General features: G+C 32.6%; 1 protein-coding gene across 7 annotated transcripts in view; it reads left to right on the top strand.

Moving 5' to 3' along the window:
• The window catches only part of STRN3 (striatin 3), a 105,302-nt gene that overhangs the window by 64,868 nt on the left and 20,111 nt on the right, over positions 1-20,323 (top strand). For 5 of the 7 annotated variants that reach the window (XM_023255631.2, XM_045059758.1, XM_045059759.1 and 2 more), the window contains exons 7-8: positions 780-921; positions 5,974-6,084. In XM_023255631.2, the coding sequence (XP_023111399.1) occupies positions 780-921; positions 5,974-6,084 (253 nt within the window). Of the gene's footprint in view, positions 1-779; positions 922-5,973; positions 6,089-15,453; positions 15,591-20,323 lie in introns of all 7 variants that reach the window. The other 2 variants (XM_023255634.2, XM_023255632.2) reach the window with 2 other exon arrangements.

Here is a 20,323-nt window from a genome sequence, read left to right as displayed (position 1 = left end):
GCTGGGATGCATAGCACTGTTATTATCACAGCTATTGACTTAAGATCAGTTAATATCCTTCTTAGCTATGCCATATCCCTGTGAATAATAGAATCCGTAGGCACTTCTCAGTGAGTGAAATCAGTTCAACACAGTGTATCAGAATATAAGTGATTGCATGGGTCTATAAATAGGGTAATTGTGAATCTTATAATTAAAGAATTTAAATATTCTTGCTTAGTATTTTAACGATTTTGTACTACCACATTACTTGCATCACATCTTAACAGTAATCTTCACATGGTGCTATTAACCATTTATATAGGGTACAATCTGTGATTGGTGAACTACATGCAAAAACTAAAATTTTGTGTATTTAAGTAATTTAAAAATGGGAGTATAAATATAAAGTTAATGGTGTTATTCATATGTGGAATTTGAGAAACTTAACAAGACCATGGGGGGGAAGGAAAGGGGGGAAAGTAGTTACAAACAAGGAGGGAGGGAGGCAAACCATAAGAGACTCTTAAATACAGAGAACAAACTGAGGGTTGATGGGTGGGGAGGGGAATGGGTGATGGGCATTGAGGAGGGCACTTGTTGGAATGAGCACTGGGTGTTGTATGGAAGCGATGAATCACGGGAATCTACCCCCAAAACCAAGAGCACACTGTACATACTGTATGTTAGCCAATTTGACAATAAATTATATTAAATAAAGTTAATGGTGTTAAAAACTTATAAAGGACCCCTTTAAAATCTAGGATAAAAATAATTTTTGGCTTATGTTCCATTTACAGATAGGTAATGAAGGTTTAGCTGCTGACCTAACTGATGATCCTGATACTGAGGAAGCACTGAAAGAATTTGATTTTTTAGTGACTGCTGAAGATGGTGAAGGAGCTGGAGAAGCACGGAGTTCAGGGGATGGTACAGAATGGGGTAAGTTGATAAAAAAAAATATGGGGGTGGGATAATATCTAGCCCTTAAAGATATATTGCTATTAAATATTATATGTGGAATGTGAGTATTTGAATGTATGGTAGCGGTTAAGCAAGAGCAAGGAGAAGTGGTAGTGAATAATTTCAGGGTGTTCTGCACCAATTTATTTAGGTTTGGTGACAAAATTATGTTTAATATATACTTTTTGGTAAATTTTGATTTTTGAAGCTTATTGATTTAAAGGTGAAATAAATTCAGTTCCTTTCTTTTTAGCAGATTAAAAAAAACCATGCATGTATATACTTTTAAACATTCCCATTATTTAATTTGGCAATGTATCTAGGTTTAAAGAAGACTTAACTCTTTTTGTTATGCCTATATAATATTATCTGACATCACTAGAAAGTAATAAAGTTACTAATCCTTAATTATAGCTTTGTGTTGAACAAGGTTTAGTGAAGGTATTAAACTTTATTACATACAATATTTAGTATGCATATATTAGGGCCTAGCCTTTGGGAATGATATGTAATGCTAATAATAATTCAGCCAAAACCGAAAGAAAAGTTTTCTATTTATACAGGGTTGAAAACCTCATTAGAAAGTAAAATAAAAGTGTAAAAATTATATTAAGATAATAACCTGAGGTCCAATATGTTGTTCATTTAATCAGCTTTGAATACAAGCATGTTATCTGGCAGGTAGAACACACATTGTGTTTACAGAGCTTTATCGGAAAAGGTTACTGTGTACATTAACGCATATTTCAGTCAAACACCAAAGTTGCTTAGCTATTTGCAGGAGGAATTAGCACTAAATACTTAAAAACTACTTTGGTGATGGGAAACACGTTATTAAAAATGTTGTATTTATATATTGAACCAATATTGCTAATAGAAGAAATAAAATTTCATAGGTAAGATAATTGTTAACTATCCAGATAACAATTTGAAGCACTTAAAAATCTGGATTTTGTTGCCAGCTTTCTTACTGTTTATAATTCTCAAGCATTGTTTCAGACCTTCACTTACCTTTTCTTCTAAGTGGAAAGAGAAGAGGCACATTAGTTGAAAATAAGAAAAAACTTCAGAATTACTTTATAGTCTTTGATTATACATTTCTGTACTTACTTGAAAATGGCTATATTCTAGTTTACTTTTCTTAAGAATTAGCCTTGCTCAGGAGACATGGTAAAAGTATTAAAGTTTTTGTTAAGCTTCTTTGTGCAACCCATTCAAGTGTTGGAGATACCTATTTTTTTTTTTTTTTCCAGTAGTTTCTAAAGTACTGGGGTTTTTTCGCAGGTTATTTTATAATTATATAAATACATTTAAATTATATATATATATATAATTATTTTATAACATGTATATTTCAGGTTTAGAACCCACAGACACATGAAGAAGAAATTAAAAATTACCTATAATGCCACTATGTAGAGAGAATCATGGTTAACATTTATATATGTATATTTATCTTTATTTAACAAAGGATTTTGCTGAGTGCTGATTTATAACCCACACTTTTCACTTAATAAATTGTTCTTCTGCAACAGCAGTTTTAATAGCTTCATAATATTTTGTCAATATCTTCCATTATTTAATTGGGGTTTTACTGAGGAATATTTAGATTATTTTCATTAAAGATAACAATCAGTTTTCGAAGATCTGTGTAGCTAAATCTTGGCACATCATCATTCCTGCTTTCTTCACCTAAAATTGCTGGAAGTTTATTAGTCAAAAACATACAAAAATTTGGGGAATTTAATTTGTATAAAATGGCATTATTTCTTTAATAATGAAGTACCATATTGTTTACAGTTGATGGTGCTTCTTTCCAAAGACTTTTGCAGTTTGAGGAGCAGGCCTAAATAGTGAATGATAACTATAAAATGTTATTTACTTTTACTATTAATATTTGAGTGACCTGAATCTCTGTGTAAATGGAAGTAACTGAAAGTTTCTTCCTTCCAGATGAGACTGAAACATCTTTAAAGCATTTTAAGTTCTTTAGAAGGAAAAGAACAAAATGGTTTAGGCAATTTCTTTCCTTAACAAATGAAAACTGTCAAAGGATCTTTGCAGTGTTTCTGAATTTATCTTTTCTACTCAACAGGTTTTATATTCAGTTTTTCTAAAACAAAGAGGATGGATATACAGACATAACGTTTATTTAACTCATTTGCTTAAATTTGAATTTACTTAAATGGGAAGGTGGTGGTTTTGAGATTTAAATTATTGGGTAAAGGCAATTTTTTAGTATTTTTTTGGTTTGTTTTTAATAAGTAATGTATCCTAATGAAACATAACCCAGTACATACCCACAGTGGATAATATGTTATTTTGTATGTCAGAAATCTGCCCAGCTATATCAAATTTTGAAACCTTTTTATCATGTAAAACTGCTTTTAAGAGAGCTTTTAAATCCTGTTTTTTTCTCTTACCTACATTTGTAGTCTGAGTTTAATTTTGGTAGTTTTTAGTTTTTCTGCTAATCAAAAATGTTAGTGGGCTTTCTAAATTTGCTGTTTCTCTCATGGAGACTCGGCATTTTGAGCATGTTTGGCTTTTTTTTTTCCTCCAACTTGAAACTGTGATTTGTGGAAGTGTATAGACTAAAAAAAAATAATTAGTATCTGAATGTTTATATTTAAATATAATAGATAATTAAAGTATTGAATATATGCATAAAGTTGGTTATATTTTTATGTTACATTAAGTAGATTTATATAATTGCTCTGCTTTGATAGTTAGCATTACCATAGAAGAATTTTATGTTTTTGTGGTTTTGAGTTGTTATGGGTCATTTTTTTGTGTGTGCATATTTGTGTTTCCTTTTAAACAAAAAATTTCCCGTAACTGATTCAACCTCATTTCTTGGTATTTTTCCCCCCTAGATTTTTAAAAAACAGAATTAATATGTAGAAGATTATGCTGCCTCTTCCTTTTTGCTCTTAACTATTTCTTAAAAGCAATATCAAATCAGCTGTTACTTACCAGGCAAGTTTCAGGATGTTTTCTGAGCACATATGCATTCACCAACCTGTTCGTTGCACTGCCTTGAGTTAACCTTTGTTTTCTAGACTTTAGGTTATCTTGAAAGTAATACTTGTTTTTTTCCTTAGGCTTACCCGTTTATTTTCTTTTGCTTTTTTACTCCGGTACCCTTTGCTACTTTAATTACAGTTACTCACAGCTTTATTTTTTCTACAGAGGTCTTTGAAAAACCGGCTATCTTACTAAAATTTTAGATCCTGTGGAATTACTTACCACTTAAGATTTTTTTTGTTTGCTTCTGTAGGTTTAAAATGTGTCCATTTGGCTTACTTTAAGTGGTCATTTTTAAAAGTAATTAATTGCTTCATTAAGATGAGTGCAAATGATTAATTCTTCACATCACTGTTTTTTTTTTTTTTGGAGTCTTCAGTAAGTGCACAGAAGGATTTCTCATACAACACAGTTTTCTGTAAACTTCATGATTAGAGTACACGAAAAGTGAATTTTCTGTTTAAATCATTATTACTACATTATTACAAACAGTATTAAAATTTGCAGATTTGACAAATAATCTTATGTGTAAATTTCAGTCTCGAGCAACCTACTTTTAAGTAATTCAAGTTGGCAAATTAACTTAAAGTTTTGGATTAATCTTTTCATATACTGACTACCTAAGATTATAGGTATATCCATAAGGGAGAAAGTAATAATAATTATAGTAGGAAAGGCCCAAGGTACAGTAAGTAATTGAATTTGTATGTGTCATTCAAATAGAGTTTCTTTTACTTACTAGATATAGCAATCTATAAAAGGGGAGGAAAAAGGCTATTTAATGTCCACTGAATATGGATTAAGTCAGTGAGGCCCAGTCAGTTTATAAGACTTGTGAGCTAAAATAATGAGTTACCAAAAATGTAACAAGTGTTTTTTCCCTAAAATCTTACTATTTTGTCAGTCTTGATTGACTTAGCCTATATGTTTTGGTATAATTTTTATTTAGTGACATGCTTATATAAATTCCTGGTTGTTACTCTTTTACAGAGTGTTAAACTTCCTAATAACGTGGCTGTTTTAGAACTAAACACATGAAGGAAAAGCCCATAATACTTAAAAGGAATTCTAATAGACTTACGTTTATTCTGCTTCTTTTTAATGCTGTTTTTCTTCTAGATTACCATAGAGTAAAATTTTTGCAGGCACAAGTATCTACTTAAAATAAATACAGATTTGTGATTCAGCTAAAATAGCTGAAATTTCATCTTTAGCAGATGTACAGCTATGTATGTTTTCACTTTTCCATGCTTGTCACTGCTTTTATCTTACCCTAAAAAAAATCAGCCCTAAAAAAATTCTTCAGTGGAATTTGAGTTTTGTTTTTTTGTTTTTTTTTGCTAATCTTAGTTGTAGACCAATGGAAGAAGGTAATGAGATGTGGAACTATTTGGGTGGGGTGGGGGCCAAGGTGGGCTTCTCTGAATGCTTTGTATGTATTATTTGAGACATTGTATTTTGGAACTATATGTATGTATTATATTGGACTAGAATGCCTCTCCATTAGTATAGTTATCCCGTGCATGCAGAATCAGTGTGACAGAAGGTGCATGAGTATTTTCATCAATAAAATGGCACTGACCTTTCCAGCTTGCACTCTTATGAGTAGTTCGCATGTAATTCATTCATTTGCTTTTATGATGCTGGCTGAATAATTTTTATTAACATTTTTATAAAGATGCAGTGATCTATTTTGTATAATGTTAGTTTTCTAATATAAGTCCGATGAATATTAGTCATTGAAAGAGTAATAACCTTCAAATTTGTGATTCATAGAAATGAAGCACCATTTAACTGTTAGTATTAACTGTATAGAAACTTGTGAGATGGGCTTTTAGAGTTTGAGCTGTGAATACCAAAACTGAAACTGCACCTTTAAAGTATTTTGGGTATATGCTGTTAGTACATTTTTATTATGATTATGTAAAGCTATAACAGTTAACTGCCAACAGCTTGCATTGCCAACTGCTGATTTTTTTTCTTTTAATAATATGCTGCATGTAGATAAAGATGACCTCTCCCCACCTACTGAGGTTTGGGATGTAGACCAGGGGCTAATAAGTAAACTGAAGGAACAGTACAAGAAGGAACGAAAGGGGAAGAAAGGGGTGAAGAGTAAGTGCAGATTCTATTATAATTTTTGTATACCGATCTTTGAGAAAAAAAATTCTTCAACTCTGTGTTTTTTTTTTCGTTTTTGTGTACTGGGCAACTAACTTTAAATTTTGTTGTATAATTAAAATTTATTTGAATATAATTTAGGATGTGTTATTAAATGCAAGATCATTTAAAATATGTTATTGAGGTTGAAGGAAAGATTTCAAGGAAGGGTTTTTTGTTTTTGTTTTTTTAAGCTTTAAAAAGTTTACCAAATTGTAAGGAGTATTGGCCTTGGAATTAAAAGTAATAAAAATTTGTTCAGAAGGGAGAAAGTATAAATTTCCTTATTTTTTTAAGTAGGATGTTACAGCTGTAATCAGCTCGTATCTAGGTTACATCTTTTAGTTTGGGAATCCTTAAATTTAGTAAATTCAGAAGACCTTTCCATTGTTACTGCTTTCTGGCCTTAATCCAACAGCAAACCAGGACGCAGCAGAAAAATCTCTCTTGGGTAATATTTTCTTGACTTCTGTAGCAGAAGGCCACAAGAAAGGTTTGTTTGGTCAGTGAGTGAGGAACATTTGGTACCTCATAGTATTTTTCACTGTATTGTGTCCAACCACTGTACTATAAACGTATAAATTTAGCTACAGCACCTCTCAAATCGTTCATTTCCATTTTGTGAATCAAACTTTAAGAACAGCCACATGAACGACATCTTCAGACCTTTGAGTATTAAATGAAGACACTTGAAACTTATTTTGGGGAAACTTTTTTGACTATGTCAAGGACAAAGTGAATAGCAAAGACTAAAACCATATAGGCATTCTGTCATATTCCTTTCTGTGGAACAGATAGATTAGTTTATAAAATAACGAGTGTAGTGGAAATGGGTGTAAGTTTTTTCAGTAAAACTCTTTTAAATGGTTTAATTTATTGTGGAAGCTAATAAATGTGTTTTGGGGACTTTGTTACACAATTTTCTTTTATAACATTATGCTAATTTGTTATGCATGTGAATGAAAACTGTTCTATAAGAAGTTTCAGATTATTCAGTGAACTTTTTGTATTTAAATAATTTAGTGCTGGGCAGGGGCTGTGTTCAGCTCTAACATCACTTGCCTATATAATTTATGCATGTGTAGTATGAAATACTTTTCGCATGACGACTATTGTAATACAGACACCATGACATTAGGATTTTGGGATTTAGGTCTTTTTTTTTAATGAAATGAAGTAGTTTAATATTAGATTACTTATTTAATGTATGTTATTCATGAACTGACTCATCTGCTGAAGGTTTCTTTCCAAAATGTTAGATAATGTTGCTTTAATTTAAAATAAATACATTTTTTTTCCCTGCTGTCATTAGATCTATACCTTTTTCAGGTGTAGAAAGAAGATAGAAGTTAATTTAAGGTCTCTTTTAGTTGTAGGCTTTAACTGTTTCTAAAAAATGGTTTTATGTTTTTAAAATATATTTACTTATTTAAGAAGTATTAGAAACAAATGAACTGAAACTAAAATTCAAAACCCCCATAAAATTTTAATTTAATTAACTTTTAAAACTAGGATATATTATGAACAGTTTTGTTATTTGTCTATGTAGTTGACACTTCATAGAAGATATCATTTCATGTCAGTAAATGTTCCTGCTGTATAACATGTTTTCATTTGTTTTTTAACCAAAAAAAAGTACCCTGTTGTCAAATATAAGATTGGAGAACTATGTGAAGTAGACAAAAGGGGGTTGCTGTGATTAAATCAAGAGCTGGGGCCCACAGAGCCATCATGCCTGAGGCTCTTATGTCTCAATACTGTTTCATTATCTAGATATGTGCTGTATTATTTAGTCAGGTCCTTTTAATTTTGATTTTATGTTGTTTTTTTTTCAAAAAAGGAACTAACTTTGTTTATATAACCATAAAAATAACACATGATTGTTATTCAGACAGTATAAGAAGTATAATATATAGAAATAAAAAGAAAAAAATGAAAAACACCCACAAACTTATTACCTAGAGATTAATATTTAGCAATCTATCTTTCCATGTTTTTCTAAGTATCTTTTTTTTTTCATTTTTCAACAAGAATATCATTAAATTGTTTTTAAGTCATTTTTTCTTAATGCTTCACAGTCCTGTGAATGAAATACAATTTTAGTGGTTCCATAATATTGTATTTTGTAGATTTAACCTGGCATCCATTAGTTAGACCTTCAGATTATTTCTCATTTTTAATGTTTTTATAAATGTCAAGTTACCTATATAAAGAGAAAGATAAAAAGGTGAGGCTTCCAGCAAAATGTCTTAGTAACGAATTAGGAGATAATGTGTTTGTTTTTGCACTTTTCTGTGAATTTAAATTAAATCTTTTTGTTCTTGAATGTAGAGTTCAATGTGAGCATATTGGCTCTGAATCCCTGATATGAAGATAAAACTTAATGGGGAAAAAAAACTCCTTTTTATTTATTTTTTTAATGTTTATTGATTTTTGAAAGAGAGAGACAGTGTGAGCTGGAGAGGGGCAGAGAGGGAGGGAGTCACAGAATCTGAAACAGACTGCAGGCTCTGAGTTGTCAGCACAGAGACCAGTGCGGGGCTCGAACTCAGGAACTGTGAGATCATGACCTGAGCCAAAGTCAGACACTTAACCAACTAGGCTCCCCTACTTTTTAAATTGATGTATCATAACTTCTAATGTCTTAATCTAGGTAGATCATCATATGAATACAAAGATTAATTTTATGTGAAAAGGATAATTCATGAATTTTCTTATTCTTTTTAGCTATCTTTGTTGGATTTTATTCTGCTATTTTATCAGATATAGCTTTGTAAAAGATAGGATAATTCATAAACTGAAGTCTTTTGATTTCTTTATTTCCTTTATCCCAAAATGTGAGTGAATTAGACCCACTGGACCATAGCACTACGTTTCTACAGATTTTTAGAGGGAAGAAAATTATTTGCTAATTTTAGCACATACATTCAGCAGATGTAATCCAACCTAAATGCATTTTTTTTTTAATGAAAAGGAAAAAAAAGGTGAGCGTATCAACTTTTTAACTTTGTAAAAAGATTCAACCATGATTTGACTCTTAATTGGAAAGAATTCTAAAATCCAAAGCTAAGAAACGAGTGCATGTCTTCTAACTTGTCTACTCCACTCTACCCTTCTTTCCACCTGAGGCAAAAGAAAATGACTTAAAAGTGACAGTTTTGCCTTAGATTGTAGATATAATTCAGTATTAATTTCATGTCATGCTAAGTGAGATATACTTAGGAGATACACTTTATCTGTTAATACTTTTTTTTAATAAAAAAATTTTTTTTAATGTTTAGTTTTGAGAGAGAGAGAAAGAGAGCGAGAGAGCGAGAGAGAGTGAGCATGAATGGGGAGGGGCAGAGAGGGAGACAAAGAATCTGAAACAGGCTCCAGGCTCTAGGCTCTGAGCTGTCAGTACAGAGCCTGACGGGGAGCTCGAACTCACGGACAGTGTGATTATGACCTGAGCTGAAGTTGGATGTTCAACCGACTGAGCCACCCAGGCGCCCCTATCTGTTAATACTTCTAAAAGCAAAGATCATGAAACTAAAGAGACTTGATGCAGTTATTTTGCTCTCTGACTTCCTAAGTGTTAAGCTTCCTTTTCTTTTTAACTTTTTATTTTGACATAATTTAATACTTAAGGAAAAGTGCTATTGCAAGAAAAGTGCAAAGAATTCCATGTAATTTTCACCCAGGTTCCCCACATGTCAATATTTTACCACATTGCTTTATTCTTTCCTCTCTATAAATACATGCATTTATTATTATGAACAGTTCAGAAAACAGGTTGTAACCGTGCTTTTCCTTAAATGCTTTAACATATGTTACCTGACCACAGAAACATTACCTAAGTGACCACAGTGCAGTGATGAAAATCAGGAAATTAAGTGATGTAGTACTGTTATCTACCCTACAACTCAGTTTTCTTTTATTCTTTAATAATTTCTTAAGTGTTCTATAATTGGCAAAGGGAGTCAAGGGGAAGGATCTAAATTAATTGTGTTAATATTTTGGTCTGGTATGATTTTTCTAGAAAAATTTTTGATGGTCTCCATTTTACTGTATTTCATACCTCAGTAAGAATGTGTAAGTAACAAAAATCAGAGTGTAGCATCTAGATTAAGTGTGAAGCATCTGAGGGGTGCCTGGGTGGCTCAGTCGGTTAAGCATCTGACTTTAACTCAGGTCATGATCTCACGGTTAGTGGGTTCAAGCTCTGCGTCAGGCTCTGTGCTGACAGCTCATAGCCTGAAGCCTGCTTTGGATTCTGTATCTCTCTCTCTCTCTCTCTCTCTCTGCCCTTCCCCTGCTTGTGTCTCTCTCTTAAAAATGAATGAACACTAAAAAATAAAAATTTAAAAAAGTGTGAAGCATCTGAAACCTTTATTTACAATATGAGGGATGAGCTAAAAATCTTTTAAGATTTCCTTTGATTTTTGTCTTTTTCAACGTGGAAAGTTTAAATTGTGGATTATGGTGTATTTTCTTTTGATAGATGCTTTTATTCGATGCCCTTTTGTTACTCCTGTGCTATTTAAGACCTTTAAAATTGAAGCTTATTAAAATTAGATTATTTCGTATCTTTTCTTCAAGTGATTTATAGGCTTTTCCCATTTCAAAGATTCACATTCTGAGAATATATATGTTTACAGTTCTGGTTCTTAGTGAATGAACTTAGTTTTCCTAATGAGTGTCATTTGTTCCAACTTTCCAGTCTTTTCAGTGTATAGAATATGATTTTCATTCCCTTTCTTTCCTAGTGTTAATTGAATTTCTGTACATCTTTTGATTTGATTGTCAGTACATTGGAAAAGGGAAGTCTTTATTTTTTTCAGTATTTTTAAAATATAAATTATAAGTGAGTGTCCCTGGATTGTTTTCTCGTTTTCATTTTTTTTACATTACCTATGAGTGTTTGTCACTTGTTCTTCCAGATCCAAGATGACAAACCATCACCAGAAAATGTAATCATTTTGTCAAGTCTGAATTTTGTCCAAATATCTGTATTTTGAACATTTTATCATTTAAGGAGAAATTATTCATTTGCAGCAATAACATTTTGTAAGCGTTTCAAAACAACTTGGCACACACTATGAAATATCTTTGATATTTAAGCTGCTTCTGCCTAGGAGTATAGTATAAATTTGAAGAGCTCATAAAACAGTTCAGTATTGTCTTTTGCATCAAATCAGAGACAAAAAGCCGTTGTTTCATAGCAAAAGAGTGTGGTTGGTTTTATATTTCCTGCTTTAATTTCACATCTTTAAAACCAACCATTCACTTCATCAACTCAGATTTCTTTATTTGATTTTTGTCGTCCACCCCCCGCCCCGACCCTGAGAAAATATCTTAACTAATTCATTTTGACAAGGGTCAGAAAGTATCAGATTGATACTCTTTAGAGCAGTACTCTTTTTAAAACTACAGAATCCCTTTGTGGCTAAACTAGTTGATTTTCCTTATAATTGTGATGTTATTTTTTTAAGATGATATTTTATCATGTGAAAACTTTATTCTAGTTAGAATACTAGAAAGTAAAACAGATCTAGTAAACATGATATAAATCCTTACTTAAAAATTTTAATATTTATTTATTAAAGAGAGCACGCGAGAGCCAGTGGGGGAAGGGTAGAGAAAGAGGGAGACACAGAATCTGAAGCAGGCTCTAGGTCCTGAGCTGTCAGCACAGAGCCCAGCCTGGGGCTTGAACTCACAAACCTTGAGATCATGACCTGAGTCGAAGTCAGATGCCTAACTGACTGAGCCACCCAGGTGCCCCAGCTAAATCCTTATTTTAAAATAAACTTACCTTTTCCAGATTGCCTACTAACAGTTGCTTTCACTTCAGAATATAAGTTTTGATAAACACAGGGTGCTTTTGAGAAAAGGAAAATGTTAGATTCAGTTAAAAAAAAAAAGTACTGTTTTATTTAGAATAATACAATCTATAGAAAGGTAGATTTCACACGTCCTGAATATGTGTGATTGAGAATATGTATAGGTTTAAAAACACTAACACAGCAGTCTGATCAGTCCATAGTTTGGTTTACATGTGGCATAATTAGTATGTGTTTCATTGTCCTGTAATCTGTTTAGAGGATTGTGATTTGTATAGATTTGATGGCCATGGTTTAGGAGGTAGGTGGGTTGTTTTATAATTCTTAGTAAAAAAATATGTTTTCCATGTTGTAAAGTTATTTTTCCTTCTGTGGAGTCCAATAGTAATTAAGAATCAGATTTTATTTAATAAATGCTTAATGAGTTTTCAATTAGGCCCTTGAATGTTTTTATAATGTGTATAGTATTGTTATACTCATACCTTTACAGTGTTCTCAATACTGCTAATTAGACTCAGATTTTTTACTTGAAATTGTATTTTGTTGCATTTATTATATTTAGGATCTCGGATAGATTTAGAAAGAGAATGAAGACACATTAAATTTGTATTTGAGGTGTATTCTACAAACTAGGGACTAAATAAGACTTATATCTGGTTATGAAATCTGCTTTGATCTTGTAGCAATTTTTGAGAAACTAGAATTAAAGTAGTGTTCTTACATCTTCTCCTGAACTTGGTACTATGCCACAAAAAGACTAATGTTTGTAGTAAAAAAAAAAAAAAAAAAGTTATTACGTAATTTGGGTTCTTCAGTTTAAATAATAACTTTCATGTTATCTCCTATTTTCCTTTCCTTCCACATTTTTCAGTCTGTGTATTCAGGAAGATTATGACTTCACATCTGTAATAAAATCCTTTCTCATCTTTATTGTTTTTGACATTACCTTTCATGAAATTATCTGTAAGGTAATATCTAATAAAGTCAAATGTTATGGTACATACAAGTATAATAAGAATGAGCAGGGAAAGGTCAGCAAAGGCTTCATAGAGGAGATGGAACTGGTTTGAAAGAATGGGTAGAATTGTGATAGGTTGAAGTGCATGTTAGAGGATAGAACTTTGTGTGTGTGTGTGTGTGTGTAGGAAGTGTTTACACTTTCCTGAAGAATAGCTGAGGACAAAATATGGAAGAAATAAACTTTAGTGAATATTGATACATAGGGAAACTACTTTGACTTGAAAATCAGGGAGATTGTTGTCATGGAGCATTAAAAGATAAGTAAGATTGGATAGGAAAAATAGGAACAGATCATGAAGCACATGCAAGATGAAGGACAAGATTTTAGTTAGCTTTGATCCAAAGAATGTTGAAGTGCCACTTGTGGTTTCTGAGTAAGGGGTGATAATTGTGATAATTTTAGAAAATTCATTTGGCTATGGTATGCAAATTTGATTAAAGATAAATGGAGCTGGGAGGTAGGAAAACTAATTAGGAAATCTATGGCAGTAATTGATAAGAGTGAAAGCTTTTATTAGAATAGTCAACAGAAAGAGGAGATTAATCTGAAGAATAACAAAGGAGAATTATTTTTAAAAACAGCCACCCCCCCCCCCATTTTAAAAGTTGAAGAAGAATTGTTAAAATGTAGTGTAGAAGTTTAGAACAGAAACCAGACCAATGGTGGTGACACTCATAAATGGGAAAGTTACAAAGGAGAGCTATTTTGTGAGTAAGGATAACTTTTTTTTTTAATTATTAAACCTTTTTTTTTTTTATTAAATCTTTGTTTGTTGTGTTTTTTACTTTACAGAGTATGTGGGGAGGGGCAGAGGGAAAATGAGAGAATCCCAAGCAGTCTCCATGCATGCCCTGGGCATGGAGCCCTGGGGCTTGATCCCACAACCCTGGGATCAGGACCCTAGCCGAAATCAAGAGTCAGACGCTCAACTGACTGAGCCACCCAGGTGCCCCTGGATAACATTTTTTTTTTTTTTCATGTTGAATTTAATTGATGGTTAGACATCCAGTTGGCAGTTTTTCATTTATTAGAGAATTTGCACTCACTTCAGTGTCACAGAGAAAATCCTCATCTAAATCTCCATGGTAATTATTTTAGAAAATTGAGACTATTTGACATATTGCATACCTCCATCCAGGAGTGGAGATACTTTCTAAGAAGTTAGGGATTACTGTTAAGCCAATAAATGAGAAAGATTTCACCAATTTACATTAAGTGTTAATACCTCACTGCGTAGCCTTCTGTTAGGGAGGGATACACAGATGAATGATAATTCCTGTAGAGTTACTGATATTCTTTTTAAAAAATTTTTTTAAATGTTTATTTATTTTTGAGAGAGAGTGTGACAGAGATGAGAGAGAAAATGAGCAGGGCAGGGGCAGAGAGAGGGGGAGACACAGAATCTTAAGCAGGCTCCAGGCTCCGAGCTGTCAGCACAGAGCCCGACTTGGGGCTCGAACTTAGCAACTATGAGATCATGACCTGAGCCAAAGTCAGAGCCTTAACTGACTGAGCCGCCCAGGTGCCCTTAGAGTTACTAATATTTTAAAACCCATAGTGAAATTTAATAATTATACAGCTGTCCAGTCCATTAATGTAAATACAGGGTCATGATGTGTGACCTTGGGTTTGCCTGTTTTAATTGTTTTACTTGATATTAACTTATAATATTTTCTTCTGTTTTTCCAAATTATTTTTTTCTGACATTCTTGAAGCTATTTTCTTTCAAAATTATGAGAAACAGTTCTGTCATTTCTGAAGTTCAGAATTAAAAAGATCCCACAGTACTGCAGATGCTTTTGAGTTTTATATATTTTGGCCTGAATTTTCCAGGCTACAGCTGAAATTCTCCCCTTAAATTTACAGCCTATGACAGTGTTGACTTTTCATACTAAGAATCTCAGCTCATGGGTAAATTAGGCTTTGCAAATTTGGGAAAATGAAGCAAATTTTTGAGAAAAATTGTGGTTAATTTGTTAACGACACATTTGTGTAAATATGGTAGGAAAATATTCACATAAACACCAGGGAAAGTTAATTGTAGCACTCTTATAAAAATCATGTGTACTTATTTCTTGGTTAACTTTTTAAGATAGTTAAATTGGAAAACAGTCATGTTTTATTCTGTGATTTGTTAAACTTTAATCTTAATACCAAAATTTCCTTTTAAGAGTACCTTCTGTGTCTTTGAGCTTACAGAACTTTGGTTGAGTGACCGAATACTCAGTTTTATACTTAGATATAAAACATAGTGAATATCTGTTTCTCTACAGAAATTGTGAATGTATTAAGTATTTAAATCTTTTTAATATTTCTGGAGGGATGGCTTGGAAAATTGAAGACATTTAATTATTTGAGATTTTTATAACTAGAACTTCTTTCAAAAAGCCTGTTTTGTTAGTAAATTAGTTTTAAAGGCTGCTAGCAAGTCAGGCAGTAGCCAATAAATGAACCTATACTGCTGACATGAATTTATAGGGTCAGCAGGACAAAACTCTATCACAAGATAGCTGATCTGGGAGATAAGCTGCCCCTTATCCCTTCACGAATGATTAGTCAGTCTAGTTCAGCCTCTATTAGAATGACTGATCATGAAGTTGTAAGAGCAAAGGAAGGTACAAAATTTAGCTACCAGGTTTATTTAAATTACAAAAGACATTAATTCCAAAATCATATCTCCTTAATATTGTGAAATTTGCTGCTGTTTTAAAATGCTGAAGATCAGCTTATATAATCTTCAGAGAAGGTGTTGGGCGCTCTTTGTATAATTGTCTTAGGGATTTTGGAATTTTTGGCTTTTATGTCTGCAGATTTTATTTTTGTTTTTAATGTTAGATGGAGTTGTTTCTGCCAGTCAATTCAGAGTACTTTCCTGGAATCCAACTTTAGCTTACAGATCTAATAGCACGAACACAGTAGTTTAAAAAAGGAGTTTAAATAGTACATATTGGAAAAAAACTAGTCATTTTGTCATTTTGCTTGAATTTAGCTACTGATAATGTAACTACTGCTTTTTTAGGAGACAACTAAATGCCAAACATTTACTGGGAACTTTATATATATAATTTCTAAAAATATATGGAACAAATGGCCAATTTAATTATTCTAGAAAAAGGTAACAGCATTATTGTTTAACTTGGTATCAAAGATATACTTACCTAGTAATGAATTTTCTAAAATGTGCCTAAGCTAGAAATGTGTAGGAAATGAAAGTACTGCTTAAGGCATTTTTACCAAAATTGATTACAGCAGAAAATCTATAGATGTATTTGAATCACTTAGAAATCTAGGTCTAGAATAGTTATAATTCTAAGTAATGAGACTGAATTCTTGCCAAAGGTTTATTGTGATATAGGATAATTCAGTATCTGATAATTTGGCCTATAGACTGCATTTCATTGTTGTTTCTGCTTTTGCTGTATAAGGGAGTTTGATGCCCCAGTTAAATGTTTTTGAATACCTCTTTTTTTTTTAAGACTTCTCGAGTAGCACATTTTTCATACAGTTAAAGTTAAATAATTTTGCATTTTTCCTTATAGTCATCTGCATGTAATATTTACCATTCGTCATAAACTGTGAGAAAATTTGAGGTAGAATAAAGAAAATCTCTAAAATAATAAAACCAAAACAAAATACATTAAAGCATGAAAAATAGCAGTGTGTTGATTTTTCCAGATCCAGATTTTTCCAGATCTCTATTTTCCTGTTTTACTTTAGGAGGTGTTTTCTTTTCTTTTTTTATGTTTGTTTATTTTTGAGAGAAAGAGCATGTGCTAGAGCAGGGTAGGGGCAGAGAGAGAGAGGGAGACAGAGGATCCAAAGTGGCTCTGCACTGACAGCAGAGAGCCCGATGTGGGGCTTGAACTCACGAAACCATGAGATAGGACCTGAGCCGGAACCAAGAGTCGGACACAACCTACTGAGCCCCCCAGGCACCACTGTATATGTGTCCTTTTTAAAGGAAAAATTTAGGTCAGTGATCTGACTCTTTCTTAATGGTAGGAGGAGGAGGGGGCCAGTAAGCACAAACCTAATTACACATTTTAAAGGGTAAATTTTTAGAGTTTGTTATTTAAAAAAGTTGCAAATCACCTTGGACTTAGAGCTAAGATGTGAACATTAGAGTTCATAACCTCTTGTTTCAGTGACAGTCTCCAACTTGATGCTTTCCTGTTGAATTCCATGTCATGTTGCAAATATTTATAAAGACAGAATGTTTTCAGCCAGACCATTAAAAAAAAAAAAACAAAACGTAACCAGTCATTGGTAGATTTTCAGGCTTTTTGGTATTTTAAAGTGTATTTATTATTTTGAGAGAAAGAACGTGAGCGAGTGGGTGGGTAGGCACACAAGCGGGTGTAGGGTCAGAGAGAGAGAGGAGAGAGAGAATCCCAGGCAGGCTCCTCACTGTCAGCACAGAGCCTGCTGCAGGGCTCAATCCCACAAACCATGAGATCATGACCTGGCCAAAATTGAGAGTTGGATGCTAACCAGCTAAGCCACCCAGGCGCCCCTTTATTTTTATTTTTATTTTTATTTTTATTTCTATTTTATTTTTATTTTTTAACGTTTTTATTTATTTTTGAGACAGAGCATGAGCGGGAGAAGGGCAGAGAGAGAGAGGGAGACATAGAATCAGAAGCAGGCTACAGGCTCTGAGCTGTTAGCACAGAGCCTGGTGTGGGGCTCGAACTTGTGAACTTGGAGATCATGACCTGAGTTGAAGTTGGACGCTTAACTGACTAAGCCACCAGATGCCCCCCCCCCTTTATTTTTAAATGCTTATTTTATTTTAGAGAGCAAGCAGTTTGGGGAGGGGCAAAGAGAGAGGAGGACAGAATCTGAAGTGGGCTCTGCTCTGACAGCAGAGAGCCTGATGTGGAGCTAGACCTGACAAACTCTGAGATCATGACCTGAGCTGAAGTCAGATGCTTAACTGAATGACTTAATAGTGATCGTTTTAAATAAAGATTTAAATATACAGTGACACCACTGAAGTAAATGGGATCAATTATTGGGCTGTGATCTTTAGGTTTGATAAAACTGAAGAAAGGAAGAGTTTTTTTTGATATATGAGCTACTGGTTTCCTTGGTCCGTTGTGTCCATACAAAGGAGAATTAGTTCTAGAAGTATGAAAAGAACCTTGTTGTAAGATCCCATTGTGTAGACCTTAAGATTTCAAAAAAAGGAAATGCAATAATAAATAATACTAGTATTCTTAAGTTGCTTGATGAAATCTCTTAGGTTATCTGAGTATTTACTGTGATTACTGTATGCCCCAGTGATGGGTCATACAGTTATGGAAAGTAGAAATACAGCTTAAAATAATTCTTTCAGGGGCACCTGGGGAGCTCAGGTAGTTAAATGTCCGGCTTTAGCTCAGGTCATGATCTCGCAGTTCATGGGTTCAAGCCCTGCATCAGGCTCTGTGCTGACAGCTTGGAGCCTGGAACCTGCTTCAGATTTTGTGTCTCCCTCTCTCTTTGTCCCTCCCCACTCACGCTCTGTCTTTCTCAAAACTAAACATTAAAAAAAATTTTTTTTAGTACTTCTTTTAGATAGATACATATGTAATGCTGAATGAACAATATAGCTTGCTGTATGTAAGTAAATATATGTATATATAGAGAGATGGAGAAATGTAGTAATACGTTTAATTAGAAATGGTTAAAAGTAGTTAATACTGCCCAGGCACTTCCTTTTACATGCCCCTAAATTTGTCAAAAGCTAATCAGCAATGTCTCTGCAAAAAGACTATATGTAATAATGCAAAATAATTTGTTACTATGTTAAAAATGATTTACTGGGCTTTTATTCAAGATTTGTGTTAATGAGTGTGTAATTGTGAGTGGGAGGAATTGTGGCATTTTGTTCTAACTTGTCTTACAAACAAATTACGAGATTAAAAGAAAAATACGCCCTTAAACAGGCTAAACATGCTTTGAGAAAATATTGCCTAATGAAAACATAATTTATTTTATAGTTCATTGCAGCTTCTGATATTACCAATAATTGCATACTAGGTATTGGTAGGAAGGATCAGTACTATAATCAATAAGCATAATCATTGAAAGATTAAATACTACTAGCATACCTGTGTATATTTTCTGTCAGATTCACTCTAGATTGGTTGCTCACTCACAGCTTCATTTTAGTATTGTCATCATTTAGGACCCTATTTGAGTCAAACTGTATAACTTACTTTGATATTTTAGCTTGATTTGAGAAATACTAAAATAAGACATTCTAAATAGAGATGAATTCTATTTTTGCAGTAGTGTATATTTAGGAGAAGTTGACCTGTATCTTACAATTATTTTCAGTAGTATTGGTGATGACCGACAAATTTCATTACACCTGTGACGCTTGTAGTGTATTAAGTTGATATCATCATTTTTCATAGGAACTTTTCAGAATTAATAATTAGCTTGAGTTTTTATATGATGTTTCTCTTTTGAATTTTATCATGAATTTTAAATGTGTTTTGATATGTTGAGTTGATTTGTATTACAATGACATGTACTTTTCCTCCTCTTGCATTTTCAGATTAAAATTTTGCTTTCAAAGCATGTATGAAATAATGAGAATTATTGCTTATACTGTAACTGTTGGAGCAAAATATTTATAAAATAGTATAGTTATTCTGATTATGGCAGTTTGATTTTAATTGATCAAAGTAACATTTAAAGTTCTATAGTTAGTTAATATAGAGTAGTTGTTTTTAGAAGTATGGTAAATAAAAGGAAAGTTAAAATAAAAAATTATAGTCAAAGCTTGAAAACTGGAAGGCATTCTGAACATCACATGGATTAACCTTTTATGGAAAGGAAGCTGACATTGTTGGTTGTAGAACTGCCCTTTTCCTAGAACATTGCTGTTCCTGGAGTAATCTGAGCAATGTAAGGCTTCATTTCGATAAACTTACAAACTCGATTGCAGACTAGAAACCATTTACATTTGAATGCTTACATTAATTTTTATCAGGGACTAGAATACCTAGCACTTCTAAGCAAATATGATCCAAAGCAAAAGGACTTAACAAGCTGTAATGTTTAAAAAATAGTATAGTTATAATTGTACAAAAGTGAAAAGTGATTTAAATAGACAAAGCCTTTGTGCCCCCACGTCCCATCCTGGAATAATATATCTAGTGCATATTTGATTTGTGGAAGATTATGTTGCAGTTTATAAATATGCAAATAAACATTTGTTTATTACTACTCAGTAATAGGATTTTTTGAGTGGAAGAAATAGGAGGGAAGTGGGAAAATAAAAATTATATTAATATTGTAACTGTTAAGTGCTTACATTTCCCCCACAATATTGTCTTGTACTGTATGATTTTTC

This window comes from Felis catus, chromosome B3 (assembly GCF_018350175.1).
Source record: "Felis catus isolate Fca126 chromosome B3, F.catus_Fca126_mat1.0, whole genome shotgun sequence".
Lineage (NCBI taxonomy): Eukaryota > Metazoa > Chordata > Mammalia > Carnivora > Felidae > Felis > Felis catus.
Note: the sequence above shows the minus strand (reverse complement) of the source record. Positions and strands in the feature narration are given on the sequence as shown.